Genomic DNA, 22,128 nt, shown 5'->3' with positions numbered 1-22,128 from the left:
GTGGCCGAGGCTGGCTCAGACCCACGGAGTGCATGGGGACCCATCCAGCAGACGTCAATCACGTCACTCCTGAAGGAAGGAAAGAAGATGGGCCCCGTCCCCCACAGCCAGTCCCCACCCAAGCCTGGGTGCATCCCACCTCCCCAGTGGCTGTCAACAGTTTCTAGGAAACAATTTAAAGAAAAGCAGAAGGAATACGATAGTGAGATGCATGTATCCACCCCTAGACTTTGTAATGGATCCTTCTTCCCTAACTTCTTTTTAAAGTTCGTTTTCCATATTGAGATAGAAGATTGGAGTGTGGCAAAAGCTGGCTGGAGAAGTAGGCGTGGCCTGTTAAGTACAAGATCCCAGATAGACAGTTCCCCAAGCCCTGCCCTTAGACCTCCAGAACTCCAGCAGGTTTTCATAAGATGGCCTAGACCTCAGGTCAGCCTGAGATGTGGGATCTCAGAACCACCTCTCTGACCCGGTGTCGAAGTTCTCGTGGATTTCCTCAAGATTTGGACAGAATAAAAGAAGGGCAGCCATGAGGAGCCCAGTGCTATCATAACTTTCTGTGGTAGCCCATGCTGTGTTTCCCAGAGGCAGTGTGTACTTTTCTTTTGGCGTACCCTTTTTCTCTTTACGTGGCCCAAGCTTGCTCTGCCAAACCAGTTTCTCTCCTGCCCTTCACTTCTACTTTCTCAAATAAACTGCCACCACTTTTTGCTCTGTTCATCCAATTCTTTGTTCAAGATGAGAAGAACCTGAAATCTAACTCCAGAAGGAGAGGTGAGCAACCTGAACCTGGTAACATTTAGTTGGTGAGCCAGTTTTTTTAGAAACAAGCTACCCAATAACAATACTATTCTAGAGGCCAGACAGAACTCCCCACGTAAAGATACTGGGAAGTTGCCCAGCAGTGACAGTGCATGGTGTCTTAGAATGGCATCAGTTTTCCAAGCCCTGCCCCTAAAAATTAAGATGTGGTTTATCAATAAAAATGTATATGAAAATCTGCTTGCAGATACAAAAACAAAGTCATCTTTAATTATTCTAGTTTCATCAAAGGAAACACGAACCACAGCTGTCCTAGAAAACCTCTGCTGGAACCAGTTACACATCAGTCACCTCAGCCTTGCACAGAGCCCACTGCTGGCTCTTGCGTGTGTGACGTGGGCCAGCACCAGAGCAGGAAGCACAGTTTATGAGAGCGCTGTGGTCGGATCAGGCACATGGGAGACAAGGGGGCTTTTGTATTTTCTACCAATGTTTGAAGCCCTGTGAACCAAATTGGGAAGAAAACATCATGGTGTAAGTATGCGCCAAAGAAAGGATATTTTTAGATATTTACACGACGGCATTAATCAGAAGATCCTAGTCTTAGAATGGTTAAGGGATTTTCTCAAGGTCACACAGAATCGGGTCCATCTTGGTCGCTGTTCCTAGTCTAGCAGAAGGAACCTGATCTGTTTGCCTGAGTTACTGGTTTAATGGTGCATCTCAGGCATCTGACTGCCTTTATTGGGAAAGAGTAAACTTCCTCAAGGAATAGCACTGGGAATAGATTCATTTTTAAGAAGTTTTAGGTGAAGGGAGAGCACAGTTAATAGAACCAGATCTAAATAGTTTTTGTCTTCCAAGGAAGAAGCTGTAGAAGGAAGGAAGCGATTTGGCTGTATAAGAGGCCTAAAATAAGTTTCACTGAGTGTCAGCGGGGCCGTGCTCCCTGGGAGCCTCTAGGGAAGAACTGCACGTCCTCTTCCAGTGTGTAGTGGTGACCGTCACCCCTACATCCCTCCAGTTCCTCTTCCACCTTCACACTGCCTCCTTCAGTGTCACCTATCCTTGTCCTCTCCTAAAGGGACACCAATAGCATCTGTGACCACCTGGATAATCCAGACAGCTCCCCATGTCAAGATCACTAATCACCTCTGCAAAGGTCCTTTTACCAAATAAAGTCTTATTTACAAATTCCAGAGGTTTTTTTTTTTTTTTTTTTTAGACCAGACATCTTTGAGGGGACCTTTTTGGTCTGCTACAAGATCATCTGGCTAGAAGTCCTGCCCACCTGCACTCCCTCCCAAATTTGCACAGGACTCGTGTCTAGTGGAGCCTCACCTGTGACCTCACCAAAGACAGAAAGGCAAACATCAAGCTCCGTGGCCAGGTCTGTACTGGTCAGGTAGGTGGATGCAACTGTGAAGATCCCCTTGCAGCATTTAAAGTGTGTTATTCCATCTCTTCGTTGTGCCCCAGTTGCCTTGGGAGAACATACTTAGCTGGGAAACACCACAGGCACCTGCCCTAGAGCTGAGCATTTGCTTTCCATCTTTGGGCTTTGATTCAAATTTAAGGTCAGACTCCTATGTTTTTAAACAGACAACTGTATATCTTTCCCACAACATGGATGTTTGTGGCAGTATTACCTCTCGGTTTGTGTTTTTTTATTTTTTTGTTTTTTTTGGCTTTGCCTTGTCTGTCCTGCCCTCTGGTTTTTTTTTGTTTTTTTTGTTTTTTTTGTTTTTTTTTTCACAGAATTCTAAACCCACATTTTAAAAAATTTGCATGTTGTGTGAATTCTTATAAAGCAGCCTTAAGTTTTGGAAGCAAAGGTGGTGTATAGACAAGGGAATCCATTCACAGTAAATGAGTGTACAGTGAGGCATGCTTCTGTGTACTGGAACACGTCTCCACCCCGCAGAGCAGGCCTGGGCTTCCTCGCCAGCAGCAGGAGACAAGCTGTTCTCCCCAGCACCAAGCAAACACCCAGTGTCACCTCCTAAATCAATCTGGATTTGGGTGGGGGGAAATGCTGCTGAAGCTCAGACATCAGTAATTTTCTAAAAGTCCCCCAAGGGACCTTCATGTGGTCAGGGTTGAGAACAGCAAACTTCAAGTTCACTTCATTGCTCAACAGGGCCCAGCCTCAAAGAACCAAGGACCTGCAGGTGACTAGACTGAATGCTTTTGATTTCTTGTCCCTGCTAAACAGTTATGTCACAAGCTGAAGGAGACTTACTAGCACCCTTCACTGTAACTGCTATCCACAGAGGAACAGAAGTGTTCCTCCTTTGTCTGAGTCCCTAACAGTGTGGCAGGTGAAACAAACACTTGGCTTATGGTGTTGTACTTCTCCATCTAACCTGAAGGAGGTGCTGGTGAGCAATTTACACACAGAGGCAAGAAGAGGCCTGGTGTCCACAGAGACAGAACGGCATAGAGACCCAGCTGTCCACTACTGATACATGATCACCCAAGCTGAGCAGAGGAATAAAGCTACTTTCAGATTCATCTGATGGGGAAAAAAAACTCCACATTCAGTATGTATTTGGACTTACATTCAGGTTATGAAAGCTGATGATTCTGATTTGAGAACAAAATAATACAGGACAACAGAAAGAGTTTATCATTTTTATCCTCAAGTTTAACCTACAAAGTATAAAGCTCTCACAAAGTATTTCAATAAATATATTAAGGCATAAGGTAATCACTGTTTTGAGTGGGGGGTGTGGCTTACTTTCTAACATACTAGTTTACATTCAGTCTTTAGGAACAGAAATGTCTGCTGTCTTACAGTGAATGATACAAAACTTTAACTTGTTCTGGTTTGGGTCTTCCCCACTCAGCAGACCTCTGTATTATCTCCCTTATTCTTTACCTACTAAAGGGGCAGTGGGTAGGCTGAGAGAAGGCTGCTTACTAGTGTGGCAGCAGTGTTTGCTTTTTCCCCCGTTCCTCTGTGGAGCAGGAGAAAGATCTTGCAAGTCACCTGGACAGTTAGGGATACAGCTCACAATAAATAAGGGGGGGCTGAAAAACTCATGAAGCAGTAAGGGAAGCCGCAGGCCTCACTGAAAAAAGGGACAGTGACACTAAGATAAAGACCTGGAAGGGGCCAGCTAAAAGTCACCTCACATGGGCTGCACACTTGGCCTCCTACCGCACCCCTTGTTACAGCCTCTGTGCATCTCAGTGGTGTGCCTCACACCACTGGAGCCAAGGACATCCTCAGTACCTCTCTGTAACCCAATCAGACACTGCAGCATCCCAGCAGACTGCCACGGTGTGTCAACAAACTCCCTACCTAGAAGATAAACTGGTGGCATCCATCCCAGGTGCCACTGACTGTCCACTGTGAGGGCAAGAGCACTTTTGCAGGAGATGAAGCTGATGCTAACAGTGTCCAGTTCAAACCCACCCCCCAACCCTAGCTGCCCCAAGGCCCTAGACGGACTCCAGAATCCAATCGCTGCTGGAGAGGGGCGACACAGGCAGCGGCAGTTCTCCAGGAGGGCCGCGGGCCCTGTCTTCATGGAGGGAGGCTTGCTCCCGGAAGTCCTCCTCTTCCTCTTCATCGAAGAAACCATTCTCCAGTGCATAAGGACAGTCAGGGCTGGAAGCAGCCTGGCATGCCACCTTGTACTCTTGGATAGACTCATAGAGGCTGTACAGCTGACACAGCAAGGACATATCCAACTGGCGGAGACCAACCTTGAGGGAAAGGTGGAGAGATAAAAGCAACAAATCAGCACTGGAGTCTAGTTTTGCTCCAATACCCAGCCAGTAGTCTGCCCACACAGTGAGCAGTGCATAGTGTCATCAGTTGCCTGTGTCCAGGGAGTCACACCTGCCTGCTCAACTCTGCTACAACGCTCCTGCACATTCTGTGGTCCCAGCTACCTGCCATGTGCTGCCAAGACACGCATGTGTCCTCTCCCCAGAATCAGACCTGGAGATCACCCACATCTGCTTTCCTTACCATTATATTAGGATCAAGCAATGCATGCTTATTCTCTGGGGCAACAGATGGCCCCTGCCTATGACAGCATCTCACCAGTCAGGCACACATGTGTCCTCCCTCCAGAATCAGATCTGGAGATGACCCACATCTGCTTTCCTTACCATTATGTTAGGATCAAGCAATACATGCTTATTCTCTGAGGCAACAGATGGCCCCTGCCTATGACAGCAGCTCACCAGTCAGGCACACATGTGTCCTCCCTCCAGAATCAGATCTGGAGATGACCCACATCTGCTTTCCTTACCATTATGTTAGGATCAAGCAATACATGCTTATTCTCTGGAGCAACAGATGGCCCCTGCCTGTGACAGCAGCTCACCAATCAGGGAACACGCTGCCCCCTGCCTCTTCCACTTATGACCAGCTGAGCCCGGCTTATGGAGAAATGTTAGAAGACAGGCTCCTCTCCCAGAGCAGGGCAGTCAACCCACAGTGATGGCGGGTCCCTCCCAAAAGCAACTGCATGACTCTGAAGAAGCCTAGGAGGACAGTAGGACATGGGCCCACATCTTTTCCAGGAAACTGCTTCATAAAAGCAAGGGGTGACAGAACAAGGAACATTTAAAAAACTTGCCTCCTTTCAAGTTCCTCCCTTTCCCACACCCACCCAGAGGAAAGGGCACACTCAGTCCCAAAGAGAGAAGGCTTAACCTGCCTGGCGATGCAGGGAGCCCTGCGCGTCTCAACCTTTCAGGTGTTTGAGAGCCACACACATAAGATCCCATTCAGCTTGTGGACTCTGCCTCAGCAGCTGCGGACATGGTGTGGCTATGCTTCCAACAAGCCCCCAGGGATGCCACAGGCCCTGCTCTGTGGGACAAGGGAAAGGAACATCAAGATGCAGGAGACCTGCCTCCTCAGCCCCCAACCCCAGGTCCTTGAGTGCTGGGGAGTGCTGCGGAGACAGTTCTGATTCTGTGGTCTGTCTAGGCTACTGAGGAGCCAGCCAGGGTTTAAGGGCATAAAGACTCAACTTCCCTCCTTATCATCTCCATGCCATGACTGATGCACAGTAATTCTCTCGCAGGATACTGCTAGGATTACATGAAGTCAGCCCATGCTATTAAGCAGTACTGAGGCGCTTCCTACACTGAGCGGCTAATGGCAAAAGGGCATGTATGTGTGCATACATGTGTGCACACATGTGCACACACAGGAACATGGGATCTATGGTCTCTGTAGCTGCTGAAATGGCTCCTTAGCCAGACTAAAAGACAATCTGACTTTCACAAAAGGAAGCTAAGGCTGCTAAAAAGAGCATGTTGGGATAAAACTGGATGTTCAAGTACAGTTGAGTCTTTATGCCCTTAAACCCTGGCTGGCTCCCCAGCAGCCTAGACAGACCACAGAATCAGAACCGTCTCCCTAGCACTCAAGGGACACCTCCTAGTAATAGGTGGGTCCTACTGTTAGCCTGGACACTCCTGGTGCTACTGAAATTCCTCAAAGTAGCCTTTCTCAGGAAAAGACCTCAGCCACAAGTCAGGGCATGGTCCCCAGGCCCAGCTTTGCCTCTCTCAGTGGCTTTGCCGAAGTCCACACCCTCAACTGGCCTCTAAAATGAGGGACTGAGACTGGGTCATTCAGCCTGTGACTCTGTGTACATGTTGCTTATCTCTCCTGCATGAATGGCCACCACCCACCAGGACAATTTCCTGTGCTATTCTGGGAGGGGGACTAAGCTCAATGGTATCCTGCTCACGTCGGACAGGTAAGCACACCTCGGACAGGTAAGCAATGTGCTCAGGCCCATCGAGGTCAGATGCTCTTTTTCCTGACTAGAATTTGGCTGTGTACACACAAGTGTTATCATGAGAAAGGAGGGCGCTGTCATTTCAGACATCACCCAGATGATTCTGATGTGCAGGCCCGCTGAGAACCAGCTTCCTTGCAACCTGTCACCATGTATGGAATGCGGGGCAACAGCACGGTGTGTATCCTTCCTCCCATTCAGCCCCACCCACACTGAGGTGGAAAAGCAGCCACCTTTCTGTGCGAGGAAGGATCCCCACACACCCAACTACCTTGAACAGTAGACACCAGGGAAGAAGTGAGCCAGGATGAAAATCAACCAGCAAACTTCTCCAGTCAGGGGTAAAATATAGCTGGACAAAAAAAGGGAAAGGTCTGAGATGTTGTCTCTCTCGGGCTCCAGCGATAAGACCCTCAGAACCAGCTATGCTTTTGCAAGCACACAAGTAGTGTCACACAGCCACCACTTCCCAGGCCTGCATTCTGCTGGGCCCTTAACATCACGTGCACCGCACATACAAAACTGCAGCTTCCTGCACCCAAGTTCCTCTTCATCACTGGCTCCCTGTCTGCCAAGACTCCACTGCAGTATCAGATCTGAGTACAACCACCACGCCACGAGATTCTGACCAAGCAAACCCAAATCCACCCATTGCTTCTAAGACTTAATACAAGGACTGGTGACTTAAATAACATCACATCGTGCCAGTCACACCAGTACAGTATTGGCTTTAAACATCACAGGTGTGGCTGGTGCCCAGATATACTTGGGTGCATCATTCTGACACTAGAAGGGCAGGGAGCTCCAGGACTCTTCCCTCCTCAGGAATGGACCACAGAGACACCCAAGGAGCACCAAGCCACATGCTGGCCCAACCTTCCAGGAGGCAGCCAGGGAAAATACAAGCCTGGGCTCCATGACTGAACCCACTAGTCAAAGGCTCTGACCTCCTGTGACCCCATGGCACCAAAAGACCCTCAGACCCAGGCTTTCTTCCTGAAGATGCCATTTCCAGAGTATTCAGCTGCTCCAGGATATGCCCCCAGTAGGACATGTGCTGGGACCTCCCAGTGTAGAAGCAACCAGATGACTCACAAAGCCACCCTGTCATCGGGCGGGACACTGGCCTACAAAGGAAAGTCTAACCCACCTAGAACATGGTGCAATCCTACACCCACCTGTCACACAACCAAGTGAGCATGTGCCCTACTCAGGGACGTAACACAGACCTGAATACACATGCACACACACAGAGGAATGTACACGTGCTGGCTGCTTGAGGCCTCAGACTGAGCTTCCAGTTGAGCAGTGAGGGTTGGCCCTGACCTCCTGCCCAGGACATCCCTTCCCTGATGCCACTTACCATTTCCACTGCATTTCTGTGGGAGGGAACACCTCAGGGCAGCCCCCCATCACTGGTCTCACTACTCTGCAGGCTGCGCCCCCTGCCAACCAGCACCGCACGCACTTGTCATGGTAGGCAGAGTCTCCTTCCCCTGCTGCAGGACAAGCTCCTTCAAGCAGTGCCCTTGGGGTCCTCAGTACTGAGCCCAGAGCCCCACATCGCAGACACGCAGATGTTAGATGACTGAGTTTGATGACTAAGTTGGAAAGCCTTGTTGTCAAGCTGTCAGACGCCCTCCAAGGGGTACCTGCCGTGGCGTGGGTGGTGCTGGGCTTTGACCACACTCCTTAGGCACCCACAGAAACAGCAGGGCTGAACCAGCAGGCCTCTGATGCTGTGAAGATGCCATGCACAGAGCACCAGAACCTGAGTACCCCTGTGGCTCCCACACCTTGCCAGACAGAGGCCAGTCCTTCTGTACTGAAGGGTGGGGATCTGGGATATGGGAAGAGGCCAGAGGGACGCACGCAGAGGACTACCCTAAAGGACACAGTTGAACCACCCATGAACAAGAACTGCTCACCCTTCCAGAAAAAGTGGGTCAGGAACCCCTTAGCCAGCCCACTAACACCTGTACCCACCTGACTACTAGCAGGGAGACCTGCGTCTTACTGACATGTCCACATCTGTGCTGGGTGACACTGCTGCCCTCACCCATGGCTTGTTTCAGAAGATACAGATCTCTTCTGTATTCAGGCACACTTGGAAAATTTAGACAGGCTCACTTACAAATACAGACGTGTTCTGTAATCCTAGAACTTTGGGAGGCTATGGCAGGAGGATCATGAGTTTGAGCCCAGCCCGGGCAAATTAAAAAAATAAAAAGGGCCGGAGATTAACAAAGTGCAAAGGTCCTGGGTTCAATAAAAAAAAAAAAAATTCAAAATTCTCAGATCCTGCAATGTATAGTCTTTTCTGTTAGACTTTCAAGACAATGGAGAACAGTCAACAATCTTCTGTCGCTGTAAACTGCTAGTGCCCTTCCTGTCTCTGTTCAGGCTTCCTGCTTCCTTCCTGGTCATTCTTCTCTTCCGAGGGGGCTCCCTGCACCCCTCCCACCTCCGCACAGGTGCTCAGCAGCCACAGCATCCCACCTGTTCCTTGCGATAATAGTAGGCTCAACTCAGGGATATGCCTCAGACAGGATGATGGCTCCAGCCGGGTTTCACTAAAGTCTCCAAACATCTCTGAAGACCCCTACTGGGGAGGGGTCTTCAAGCAACAGAACCATTGCTACTGGGAGAAAAGGCTTAGAAGAGAGGAGCCTGTGGGGAGAAATCTGTGCTGATTCAGAACAAACACCGTGGGCTGGAGATGTGGAAATGTGGCTCAGTGGCACAGTGCTTGCCTAGCATGAACGAGGCCTTGAGTTCAATCCCCAGCGCCACAGAAAACAAACAAACAAAAACTTGGTGAATAACTGAAGGTTTTTTAGAAAGTATTTTAAGAAGAACTTTCTGTTTCATTTAAGAAATTAAAAATAAATGTCAGGGTAATTCACTGGTGTCTTGAAGAGTCACAAACAAAAAGAACTTCCTCCCAAATATAGCCACAAGCTGAAATGAATCAAACAGTGTCTTCTTTCTGCCCTGATGCAGCAGGTCAGAGGGAGAAGCTTGGAGACCGTGCGGGCAGCTCACGCCAAGACCCTCTCTGACATGATGATCCCTGCTGGCCCTGTCCTCGATAATCTCTGCAACTCAACCCAAATAGAAACGCCAGGTTAGACACTTACAACGCTGACAATGTGACAGGGCTGCACCTTGGGAAAGATCTTTCCCACCCCTGCTTCGTGCCCTTCCACCCCTCCCTAATCCTTTTGCTGAAGAGATATTAACTGCTAAACTCCCCTGCCCTCCCCCCCCCCCCCGACACACACACACATTCAGGGCTGGACGTTAACACCGTGCAAAGGCCCTGAGTTCAATTCCCAGTACCAAAAAAAAAATGTTGACAGGCCAAATGGCCCAGATCTGAGGGTTGAACCCAGGGCCTTGCATACCTACGTAGCACCCTCCCATTGTGCTACAGGACCAGTCTTTTTTGAATTTTATTTTGAGACAAGGTCTAAATTACCCAGGCTGACCTCAAACTTGTGATCCTCCTGCCTCAGCCTCCAGAGTAGCTGGAATTACAGGTGTGTGCCACCGTGTCCAACTCTAAATCTTTAGATTCCCAGCATATCTGATGGTCTTTGTAAAACCCCTCCTCAATCCTTAGTTCTGCGGGGGCTGAGGATGTAGCTCAGCGGCACAAGTGCCTGCCTAGCAAGTGCAAGGTCCTGAGTTCGATTCCCGCTACCAAAAAAAAAAATCCTTAGTTCTGTAAGCAGCCATGAGGTTAACCTGCAGAAATGTCTCATTTAAGAAACAGGAACTAGATGCAGACGGTTGAAGTCCATTGCAATGTTCCACTCAGAGAAAAAAGGAGACAAGCCCCCAATGACAAAGACCCTGCTCAGCACACAGCCTTAGTGCCCCTCCTTTTCCCTCCCTACAACAGCCCCCCCCCCACAAGGGTCTCCAAAGGCTTTGTGACAGGACTTCCCATTCTTGTTGCTAAGCAGGCTTTAGGATAAAGTTTCCTGCCTTGCTGGACACCTCGTCTCCCAACTTAACTGGACAGTCACGGTGAGACAGAAATGAGGAGCCAGGCTTGGCGGCACATGCCTATCACCCCAGCACTCTGAGAGGCTGAGACAGGAGGGTGGCCAAGTTTGAGCCCTCAACTTAGTGAGAGCCTGTCTCAAAATGCACGGAAACACTGGGGATATAGCTCCGTGTCAAGGCCCTGGGTTCAATTTCCAGTACAGAAAGAAATAAAAAGGGGGTGGGGGAAGGCTCAAGCCTTCCCTTTCCCCTGAGGACCATAAGGGGCTAAGAACCAGCTAGTGGTTGCCACATTCCTCCCTGCACTCCAGCGTCTTGCACTTAATAGCAAGAACCGAAAGGAATCCAGGCTCACTGCTGACATCCCCAAGCCCCTTAACCCCAGTGCCGAGATTAGCACTACTGCCTCAAGAAGTCGCAGCAGCCATGGTTTTGACCACACCCTCACTTTCTCCGTGGCAGACTCATCCTAGATGCCCTACAGCCACGCCAGAAGCTATCAGCCTGCTCACAGTGGGCTTGAAACTCAGACCCGCACCTGATGATCAGCCCCTCTGACACTATTACTAAAGTCCTCAAGCAGATCTTGGGAATGCAGGAGACGGCGTGTGTGCACGCGGCCTGTTCCGCCTCTCCCTCAGCCCTCTCTTCTCACTACTTAGGTCAGTGGAGCAGGCTCCCTCCATGGGCCGCCACGCTCAGCACAGGTCCCAGTGAAGCCTCCATCAGTGGTCCTGTAAAACTACGTGAGATTCTTATTTCAGGTAGAGTGGGCTACATGGGTTGTGCTAAAAGGGCTTAGTAACAGCAACAGCAGGGTTATTAACCCTGCAGAATTCTGGAGACCAGGAGTGACAGTGCCGGTTGCAGCAGCGGACTGAAGACCTGTGGGGGCCAGGAAGAGAAGGCTGAGGCAGGAGGCCTGAGGCAGCCAGTGCAGGAAAAAGCTGAGGCTGAAGCCCAAGGCCACCCACAGAGAAAGAGGCAGAAGGCTGAGGCATGGGGTCAGTGGTGGCAGAGCACCTAGCAGGGCAGCAAAAGTTGCTGGAGGAGCTCCAGAAAGCTGCCACAGAGCCCATAGGACTCCACTGCTGAGGAGCTGACGGGGTGGCTAGAAGCTGCCACGGACTGTAACTTTCTTTTATGACAGGGTCTCACCATGTAGTTCAGGCTGGTCTTGAACTCACTATATAACCCAGGCTAGCCTCAAACTTATGGCAATCCTCCTGTCTCAGCCTCCTGAGTGCTGGGATTACAGATGTGCACCACCATGCCTGGCTCCTAGGGGCTGTAACACTGAAAACTATAACACCCAGAGCCATAACCCTAACAGCTAAGCAACTGTGGCACTCAAGGCTCAGAGCTGCGGCATTCAAGCCCTGGAGCCACTAACTTCAAGGGAGCAGCACGTTGCCAATTTGAGATTTCCATCCAGCTTGGGCAAAAGAACCCTAGCTGATTGGTAATAGGGGGGTGGAATTAATTCTGCTAAGAGCCACACAACAGAAAGGAGGTAGGCATTCAAAAGAATGAAGCCACTCTATCCATGTATGACAGAGTGATCAAAGCACACTAGAAAGCACAAAAAGCCCATACTACAAAGCTTGGCGTGGTGGCACAGACCTGTAACCCCAGCACTCAGGAGGCTGAGGCAGGAGAATCGCTGTGAGTTTGAGGCCAGCGTGGGCTACATAAGTGAGCTCAAGGCCAGCCTGAGTTATAGTCAGACCCTGTCTCCAAAAAACCCCCCAAAAAACAAATTTTAAAAAATGATTATCTTTTACAAATGTAATGAATGTGTGAGCATATACAGATGGCTTGTAAATCTATTTTAGAAAAGACTTGGTAAATGCCCCAAATCTAATCAAGGTGTCCAGCTTGCATCCGCAGCACGGGACCGTAACTGAAGAAAGCAGAGACCTGATCGATGGTAACCCGGTTTCTGACGAAGGACATGTTGACAGAAGGATGCTGACCTGCATGCTGTTTAGCACAGGAAAGCAGCAGGGCTGGTGCAGAGGGAAAGGGCCAGAGGCCCAGCCCCCACCCTCTAAGGACACCCTTCCCCATGAGCTCACCAAGCAGGCTTCCTATGACATGGTCTCCTCCCATGAGCAGAAACATGCGTATCATTTGGTCACCTCACTTCCTGAGATTTTAGCGCCACAAAGCTCAGGACCATACAGAGAAGAGCCATGGTGATTCAGAGGCGAAAGATAAACTAGCGTGCATGACTGAGCCAAACCCAAAAGTCACCACCCTGACACCTACCTGCACCTTCCTCCTGTAGGAGGGGCTGTTTGGGTTCTCTGCTCGCCTCTAGCTGAGGGCACCATGACACAGGACTCATTCTGCAACTTGGTTCTCACAGATGCATTCTTGTTTATCTCTAACCTAAACTAACATTAGCCCAATTCCTCTCATTCTGTGCTAGGCATAGGAGGAAGTCATTGACAATTTTAAGAAAATTACTATTCTCTGATTATAAAAATAAAATATTCTAATTGTATTAAAAGCCCAAATGGTTTCTAATTATAGTAATTACCCTTCCACAATTCTCTGCTGTGAATCAGGTTTCAAATATTTGGGTCTTGGGACCCCTTTATACTTTTAAAAATTACTGACGGTCCCAAAGTATTTCTGTTTATGTAGATCTGTCAACCTTTACACTGAGAAACTTTAAAATACTTATTAATCCACTAAAACAATTCTTTACATGTTAACATAAATTAACATAAATACTTTCATAAACTAAAATTTTTCACTTTTGTAAAATTTTTTTGGTAATGGGGGACAAATCCAGGGACCTTCACACTAACCTACATCCCTATCCCCTTTTTAATTTTTTGAGACAGGGTCTTGTTGAATCACTTAATTGCCCAGGTTGGGTTCTAATTTGTGATACTCTTGCTTTTCTGCCTCCCACAGTGCTAGGATTACAGCTAGAAGCTGCCCATGCCCAGTTGTAAATATTTTTCAATGTCTTAGCATATCTGCTTCTGCATTTGGTCTTTATGACATGTTTTTGAGTTGAAATAAACAAAGAAAGCCTGGCCTCCATAACATGTACCGGGGAAGGGAGCATTCTAACAACCTCAGGCAATGTGCTACTTTGCTGGAAGCAATGTGGAATCTGGAACTCTACTGATGACATTTTCAGTTACATCAAAACTCATCCATCTTATATATATATATATTTTTTTTCCGGTACCAGGAATCGAACTCACGACCTTGTGCTTGCCAGGCAGGCGCTGTGCCACTGAACTAAATCCCCAGCCCCTCATCCATCTTATATTTTGTTTTTCTTTCTTTATTCCTTTTTGTGTCTTGCACTTTGAATGAGTCTATCATATTATGCACTAATCCTATGAAAAATGTAAAATGGATTATGCAGCTCTGCTAAGTGCTGCATTTTCTTCTATAACAACAACAACAACAACAACAACAACAAAATCACATTTGTCAAGTCACCATCACACCCTTATGAACTCCCTGAAAGGATCCTAGGGAATCCAGGAGTCTCACACCACATCTTGAGAGCCAATGTTTCAAAAATAGCCACCTGCAGCACTTTCACATAGAATACTTCAAGGTACTACATATCCACTTTGGTTTCTTGCTACTATTAAACACAAGCTCATATGTACTGTTTTGTGACTTATTTTTTAAACTGTGAATAAATTTCTGTGTCCTTATATAGTTACCACATTCTTTTCAACAACTGGACAACATTCTAAAACTACTTCAATGTTATTTAAAAAAAAAAACCCTGAAGTACCCATCCATGTACAGGTACTGTTACTTGTGTGACTTTCTGTAAGGTACTCTGTAAAAATGAAATGCTGGGAAGAAGGAAGAGAAAGACGCCTAGGGTTCCCTCCTAATTCCTCCCAACCCCAGGCATCAAACCTGTGGCACTGTTGTGGATGGGCAATAATGGAAAGAAAGAGATCGCACCCAGCAGGTTATCAGATTTGAACCATTTTGATCCTGGAATGATCCTGTGTCTGTACTGGTTTAAGGAGGAGCCGACCGTGTGAAGACAAGACATTCACTCTGCAGATATCCTACAAGCTCCTGTGATCCAGGCTGCACAGACCTCAAAACTGTACTCGAAGGCTGGGGATACAGCTCAGTGGCACAAGTGCCTACCTGGCAAGTACAAGGTCCTGAGTTCGATTTCCAGTAAACCCCACCCACCCACCAAAAAGAAAACCTGTACTGGAAATCTGCCTTACTATTTAATAAAAAGTTACTCTATAGAGTTTTAAGGAAATGAAATTACAGGGCATATATTAGATTTTATATATATTTTATGTTTTTACAGATATTATATAGTTGCCCTCCAGAAAACCTGTCCCTGTACCCTCCCACCAGCCATGCAAGAGGGCCTATTTCTCCAGTCCTCGGGTCACCATGGTCCTGCAAGTCTTTTCTGGTCTTTTAGATACAACACAATAGGATACAAGGGAGGAGAAGCCAGTCTAAGGAGTCAGTGTACTTTGCATATCTGGGGTCCTAAGGGATGTTAAGCACCTTGCTTTTCTCTTTCAAAGGCATTCATCTTAATAGATATGTCCAATTCTAAGCGCAGCTGAGGGTCTGTGGCTATACCTGTTCATATTTACCTTACTAAAAATAAGAAGTCAGAAATCTTATTCATCCTTCTGGGTCACCCAACCACTTAGGGACCCACCAGTCACCCTCTCACCATGCCTTCTCATCTCTGCGTGTACCTCCGCCCCCTCTCTGTCCCCTGCTGTGGCATGGGAAGACAAAGGCCCTCCTAGGTCCCCGGGTCCCTGGTCCCCAGGGGAGACTCGGAATGTGCTGACCTTCTCTGGGTCCTCAGGAAAGTGAACAGTGTTCTCAAAAATTGCAAGAGGCCTCATGTCTTAGTGAGTTTCTGTGGCCTACAAGGCAGGCGTTTGCAGCCTGCAGAGTCCAGGAAAGGTTGTGTCCCCGGGCTAAGTGTCTGGGAGAGCAAGTATAGGAGGAAATGAACAACCTTTATGGGGCCAAGCAGCAGATGAGAGGCTGGGACTCTGTCTGGAGGATGCTGGCAAGGGGTGAATCTCTGACCAGTCAGCCTCAGGGCTGGTATCCGGCTCACAAAGCCTGTGGTCTGCATGTGCAGTTTCCACCACATGATCATTGATATTTCAGGAGCAAAACTATACACGTTCTAGCTGCTGCTTGGTGGGGATGACCTGCAAGAGGCCATGGCCCACTCCTAAGTCTGCCCTAAATACACGTGTCCTCTGCCCTCAGAGCCACGGCCTCACCAAAACCGGAGCCCCAAGCAGGGCAAGGGGTTGACACCCACTATCCATGAACATCCCCGGGCTGCTGCTCCTCTGAGGCCTTAAATGAGATGGCGCCCAGGGCACTGTGGCATTCTCGAATGCCTTCGACCGACAGGGGAAAAGGAGAAGGGTTGTGCTATTTGTAAGACACTTGCGGGTTCCAGAAACGACCAGGTTACAGTGTGCCACAGGTAGGTAAAGTAATGAATAAGCAGGCTACCTTTCTACCCTTTAGATTTTCAAATTATGGGAATGTAGTAACCTCACTTGGAAAAACTGCACACTGTCCTTTCTTGGGAGATATCCAGTCCCCACCCCACACCTGTTCGCATCCTATCCTATCACTGTTAGGCTGGGCTGGGCTGGCCAGGCCACCTGCGAGGGGCTGATTTGGCATCCTTCCTCAGTGCTAACAAGCTAAAACTGAGAAACGGGCCAAAACAGCTTGAGGTTGCAGTCAGGGGTCAGGTTCCAACATGGAAGAAAAGCAAGATGTACAGGAAGGGAGCAGACCTCAGTGGACCCTGGTGCTGGTCCATCTCTCCAGCCCTTTCAGAACATTCTGCCATAAAAAGCTATTACTGATTTCATCTCTATTCCTAATATGGAGTCTTTGGGCATGAAAAAGAATTTATCTAGAGAAAGTATCACACTGCTGTAAAGACACCAGGAGCTACAGGTCTTTAAGATCTAGGAACTTCCTATCTGTCCTCAGCTCTCCATGCCACTTTATACCCAAATTTTGCCCAGTAAACACATGGAGTGTGACTTAAAATCATTCTCTGACTTAAACATTACAAAGTTGGCATGCTGTTGCATGCCTGTAATCCCAGCATTTGGGAGAGTAAGGCAGGAGGATTACAAATTTGAGGCTAGCCTGGGCAATTTATGAACTTTTATTAGTCTCAAAATAAAAACGGGTAGCTCAGTGGAAAGGCCCCTGTGTTTAATCCTCAGTACTGCAAAAAACAACAACAACAAAATTACCCAAGTGTCTAAAAGGACTTTCCCAGAGCGATCACCCATTTCTGTGGCCCTGCAAGCTTTCCAGATGGCTCTGAGGCTCCCAGGACTCAGCAATACAGAATTCCACAGACGTGGGGTGACTAGGACAGGAAGTGTTGAAACATGGAACCGAAACAACTCTATGCACAGCAGGGTGTCACCCATCATGGGACGAAGCCTCTGCCCACAGGGCCGCTGCCTTGCCAGCCCTGGGTGCTCATTCCCTCGGGTCCCACCCTGGGTGAGCCCATTGCCCCTCTTTTGCTATTGCACTCGAGGCCCCGACCAGCTCCACAGTCGGGTATCTCCAGGCCTAGACTGCTCTTCCACCCAGCTCCACATTGTGAAATGTTAAACACACTCCAGCGCTGATGTAATATGTGCACCACCTTCCCCAAACAACTCCTCCCCATTCATTCCACACTGCAGGGAGGAGCCCCTCTTCCCAAGGATCCATTATCAAGTTCAAAACATCACCTGTTGCTGCCATACAATGGCTCAGTATGTGTCACTGAAGACACTACTAAATATTGACTAAGGGAATGTTTGCAGTATGTGCCCCCCAAAAGCAAACCAGAATGTACAGTGTGATCTGTGTGTGTGCATGTGAGCATGTGCATGTGTGCACAGACAGTACAGTGCAATAATTAAACAGCACTTAGGAGCCTGATACACCTAATGGGGTCTGTGATCGTATGGAAGTTAAACTCTGAGCAACTGATTTTTCTTTTAAAGTATAAAATAGCTTTTCAGCTGGGTGTAATGTCACATACCTATAATCCCAGCACTCAGGAAGCAGAGGCGGGAGGACTGGCATGAGTTTGAGTCCAGCCTGGGCTACCTAGTGAATTAAAGACCAGCCAGGACTACACAAGACCTTTCAAAACAAACAAACCCAGAAGTAAAAATTAAAAATAAAAGTCTTTGAGTACCTATCCCATGGAGAATTTACAATCAGGATTAAGGAAGACTGTGTATGTAAAGGACTTACATTTTCCCTACACAGGAGATACATCAGCAGTGACCATCTTGCCATGATAGGAGTTGTCACTTTTTTGTTTTTTGTCTTTTTGAGACAGGGTCTCACTCTGCAGTTCAGGCTGGCCTTGGTAGCCCAGGCTGGTCTCAAACTCGCAACGGTCCTCCTGCCTCAGCCTCCCGATTGCTGGGATTACAAGCGTGTGCCACCACTCCCAGCGCAGTTGTCACTTTTAATTGTTTCCCCTAGCTCCACTTCCATAAAAATGCTTAGGTCAACTTTTTCTTCACCTTCCCTGCAGCAGATTGCACCCATCCAGGGCATCTCCCCAGGAATCTCTGAGATCAGCTCAGGGTCCAGCCCAGACTGTGCCCTTCCCCTGCCAGAGGCACCCTCTGCTCCTCCAGGATTCCAACAGCCCAGGCCATCTCCTCAGGCCCCCTCAATCAGATTCCTGGGCCAGCCAGATTCAGGCTCTCAGTTCCAGCTTTCTGCTACCTTCCTGGTGATCTCTGTCCTGTCACCTGAGGCTTTCAGAAGTGCTAGACACCCCTGAAGGAGTCCTCCTCATCTCTGCCTGAGACCTGCCCCTGCATTTTTTATTCTGCCCTGACACTTGTTCTTTTTGTTTTTTCTCCTTTCTCTTTCCTTTTCCTTTTTTTAGCTAATGTTTTTTTTTTATTTTAAAAATTTAAAAACTGACAAAACAACCATGAAGGCAAAATCAAAACAACACAAAAACCACAAAAATGGTACATGACCTCAAGACAAAATGACAGAAATTTACAATGGTTGCTATGTTACATACTGTTATCTTCAACGAAGCTGCTCAGTCCACTAGGCATAAGAATGTAAGACTGATCAAACAATCAGACAGTAACAAGTAAAAAAATAATAATTAAAAAAAATTGGAAATGATGTAGAGCTTCACCATACAAAATGGTAGGAGTTCAACAATGGTTCTTATACTGCATACTGTTTACAGATCAGTCATTCTAATTACCAAATTCAAGCATGTAAAATTGGTCAAGAAAAAAGAAAATTTTAAGCATTGACTGTTCCTCTCAATAAACTACAGACATCAGCAATCTTTTCTTTTCTTTTTCTTTTCTTTCTTTTTTGCAGTACTGGGGTTGAACCCAAGGCCTCATACATGCTAGGCAGGATCCTATCACTGGGCTACACTACCCACCTCTGCCCATGACAGCTAGTTATGTTGCTGCTCACTAATTTGACCTCAGACTTTCAAATTAAATGGATCAACACAGACATTCTGCAGATGATTCAGAAGTGAATGCCCTGATCTTTGGGGGCAAGGTCTCCCCAGTGAGGGTCTCAGCATGAGATGCCCTTTGGGACTCACTGCCCCAGGTCAGTAAATCTCTTTAAGGCCCACGAGATAGTACTTTTAGAGATCTGTGACTCTGCTTGAAAGGGACTTGTCAAGGCCTGTAGTCATACCTTATATTTATCATCATCGTAAGTACCAGGCAGACTAGAGATGGCTGTTTATTTTCCCTTGTGCTTCTCGTAGCTATGGGAGGGGAGCTCTGGGCCAAGGCGTAATTATAAGGAGGCCCCTCCTTCACACCAGCAGAGACCTGGAAAATACTTCCGGTGCTGGTGGCGCCCAGCCACCACTGCAAGTCTCAAGTCTTGGGAACGTGTTTATAAACCAGAGCTTCACAACAGGAGTGGCTCTGAGCCTGTCCTGCCTCTCATTCAAGAAAGGAACAGGGTGGGTCTTCCTCCTTCACCCTCAACTTATACTATGTCCAAGTTTAGGCTGTAAACAAGTGGCTGCATCTGAGTAAAATGCTGTTCACCAGCTGTGCCACATGCCCGTCATTTAATGTTAATTAGTAAATAAAAACTGCTGGCTTGGAACGTAAGCCGTTTGGAGGCTTTTTCTGTTTGTTTTTTATACTAGGGATTGAACACAGGGCCTTCATACTGAGCTCCATCCCCAGTCGTTTTTGTTTTCATACTTTATTTTGAGACAGAGACTCACTAAGTTGCTTGGGCTGGGCTTGAACTCAACCATCCTCCCACTCTAGCCTCCCAGAGTGCTGGAATCATAGGTGCAAAGCATCATGTGGGCCTGGGCGTAAGTGGTTTTTAAAAAGCTTTTCAACTGGGCGTGGTGGCACACCCCTGTAATCCCAGCACTCAGGAGGCTGAGGCAGGAGGATCATTGGGAGTTCGAGGCCAGCGTGGGCTACAAAGTGAGCTCAAGGTCAGCCTGAACTGCATAGCAAGACCCTGTCTCAAAAAGACAAAAAAAAAAAAGCTTTTCAGACAGAACCAGAAATGCCAGGTGCAGAGTGGGCCAATTTCTGATTAAAAAGTGTGACTCAGTTAAGTCTTAGTTTTTGTAACAGATATGCTAAAAAAACTATGCATAAGTTTAGTTTTTATAAGCAATATGTTAAATGCACTGGATGTGTATTGAAAAGATTCCTTTAGCAATTGAAAAAAAACAGACCCCCAAAATTCAGAGATCCAAAGCAAAAATGGGCATCTGAGATGAATACACACTTCTCAGATGAAGATATACAAACAGCAAATAAATATATGAAAAAATGTTCAACATCATTGGTCATTCGAGAGATGCAAATTAAAACAACATTGAGATTCCATCTCACCCCAGAAAGAATGGCTATCATCAAGAAATCAACCAGTAACAAATGCTGGTGGGGCTGTAGGGGAAAACGAACCCTTCTCCAAGGTCCCTTGGAGTGTAGACTGATGCAGCCACTGTGGAAATCAGTGTGGAGATTCCTCAAAAAACTAGGATTAGAGGTCCCATTTGACCCAGCTATTCCCCTTCTGGGCATCTTCCCAGAAGAATTAAAGACATCATACCACAGCGATAAATGAGCATCCATGTTTATAGCAGCACAATTTATCATAGCTAAATCTTGGAAACAACCCAAATGCCCATCAACCAAGGAATGGATAAAAAAGATGTAGTATTTTTATACAACGAGGTACTACTCAGCTATAAAGAAGGATAAACTTGAGACTTTCATAGGTAAATGGATGCAACTTGAGACCATACTCATAAGTGAAATAAATCAGACTCGCATGTATAAACATCGTATTGTCTCCCTTGTGTGAGAAGCTGAAAGAGAAAATACGACCCAAAATGGACAACAGATACTGGGAAATGGGAAGAAACTGTTTTGAAAGAAAGAGAAACTGGGATAGGGGAAAGGGAAAAAGATGGAAAGGAAAACGAAAAAAAACCGTATAGTTAAGAGAGTTATACTATTAATTTCTATTAGTTCATTATTGAAAAGCAAAGTTTGTGCTTATATTGTTTGATCACTTTTTCATGCCTGTATCTTGTAATCTGAGCAACTACTTTGAAGATAACAATATGCAATATATTAACCATTGTTACCCTCCTACTATCTTGTTTTGAAATTTTGTATCACTGTTTTTGTTTTTTATCTTTAAAAACAGAGCCGGGGGTGGTGGCACACGCCTGTAATCCCAGCACTGGGGAGGCTGAGGCAGGAGGGTTGTAGTGAGTTGAGACCAGCCTGGGCTACAAAGTGAACTCAAGGGAAGCCTGAATGGCATAACCAGACCTTGTCTCAAAAAGACAAAAAAAAAAAAAAATTTCTTTAGCAATCTTTCGGCAAATTTATTCGTAGGGGGAAATATGACATTCCTATATTAGGTCTTCTTAATAAAGAATTTACCGGACCCAGGGGAGGAAGAGATACCCGACTAGCAGGAGCACAGGGGGCGGCAGCGATCAGGGCCAGCGCTGCTCAGGAACCAGGCCGTTTCCAACCCCTTGGCCTAAGCCTGAAGGGAGGGCGCGCTTGGGCGAGACCCGCCGTGGCCCACATCCCCGCAATGGCTCTGCTCCCGGCGCCTCATAACCATGAGTCCAACCCCACGCGCTTCACTCCCAGCTGTGGGAGAAGCTAAGCCCCGCCGTCCGGGACGCGGCAACATCCGAGCCGCCACGCGGACTTCCCGCCCGGGGCACCACGCCTCCCCTTCTTCCCGGCGAGGGCTCCCCCGGGCACCTCACGATCTGCGAAATCGGACTCCGGACGCGCAGCCCGCGAACGGGAAGAGAGCTGTCCATCTGCCGTCCACACCAGAGGCGCACGAAAGCACCCCGCACACGGCGGCAGCCTGTCTCCCCTCGTCGGGGTGCGCACCCCACATCCTGCCCGCCCGTGGACCCTTACCATCTCCTTGCGCAGCAGCGCCAGCGCGGCGTCCAGGTTGGGGGGCTTGGTGAGCAGCCCCGCCGCCCGCG

General features: G+C 47.8%; 1 protein-coding gene across 1 annotated transcript; it reads right to left on the bottom strand.

Annotated features, from left to right (window-relative positions):
- Window positions 1-3,382: 3,382 nt before the first annotated feature.
- Window positions 3,383-22,128, bottom strand: Fam89a (family with sequence similarity 89, member A; the record flags this gene model as incomplete). The annotated part of the gene is given in 2 exon segments (XM_005405021.2): window positions 3,383-4,476; window positions 22,058-22,128. Coding segments are annotated over 2 exon segments (338 nt in total), but the record flags the coding sequence as incomplete, so codon positions are not given.

This window comes from Chinchilla lanigera, unplaced genomic scaffold, assembly GCF_000276665.1.
Source record: "Chinchilla lanigera isolate Chin_1 unplaced genomic scaffold, ChiLan1.0 scaffold00091, whole genome shotgun sequence".
NCBI lineage: Eukaryota > Metazoa > Chordata > Mammalia > Rodentia > Chinchillidae > Chinchilla > Chinchilla lanigera.
This window is presented reverse-complemented; position numbering and strand designations above follow the sequence as displayed.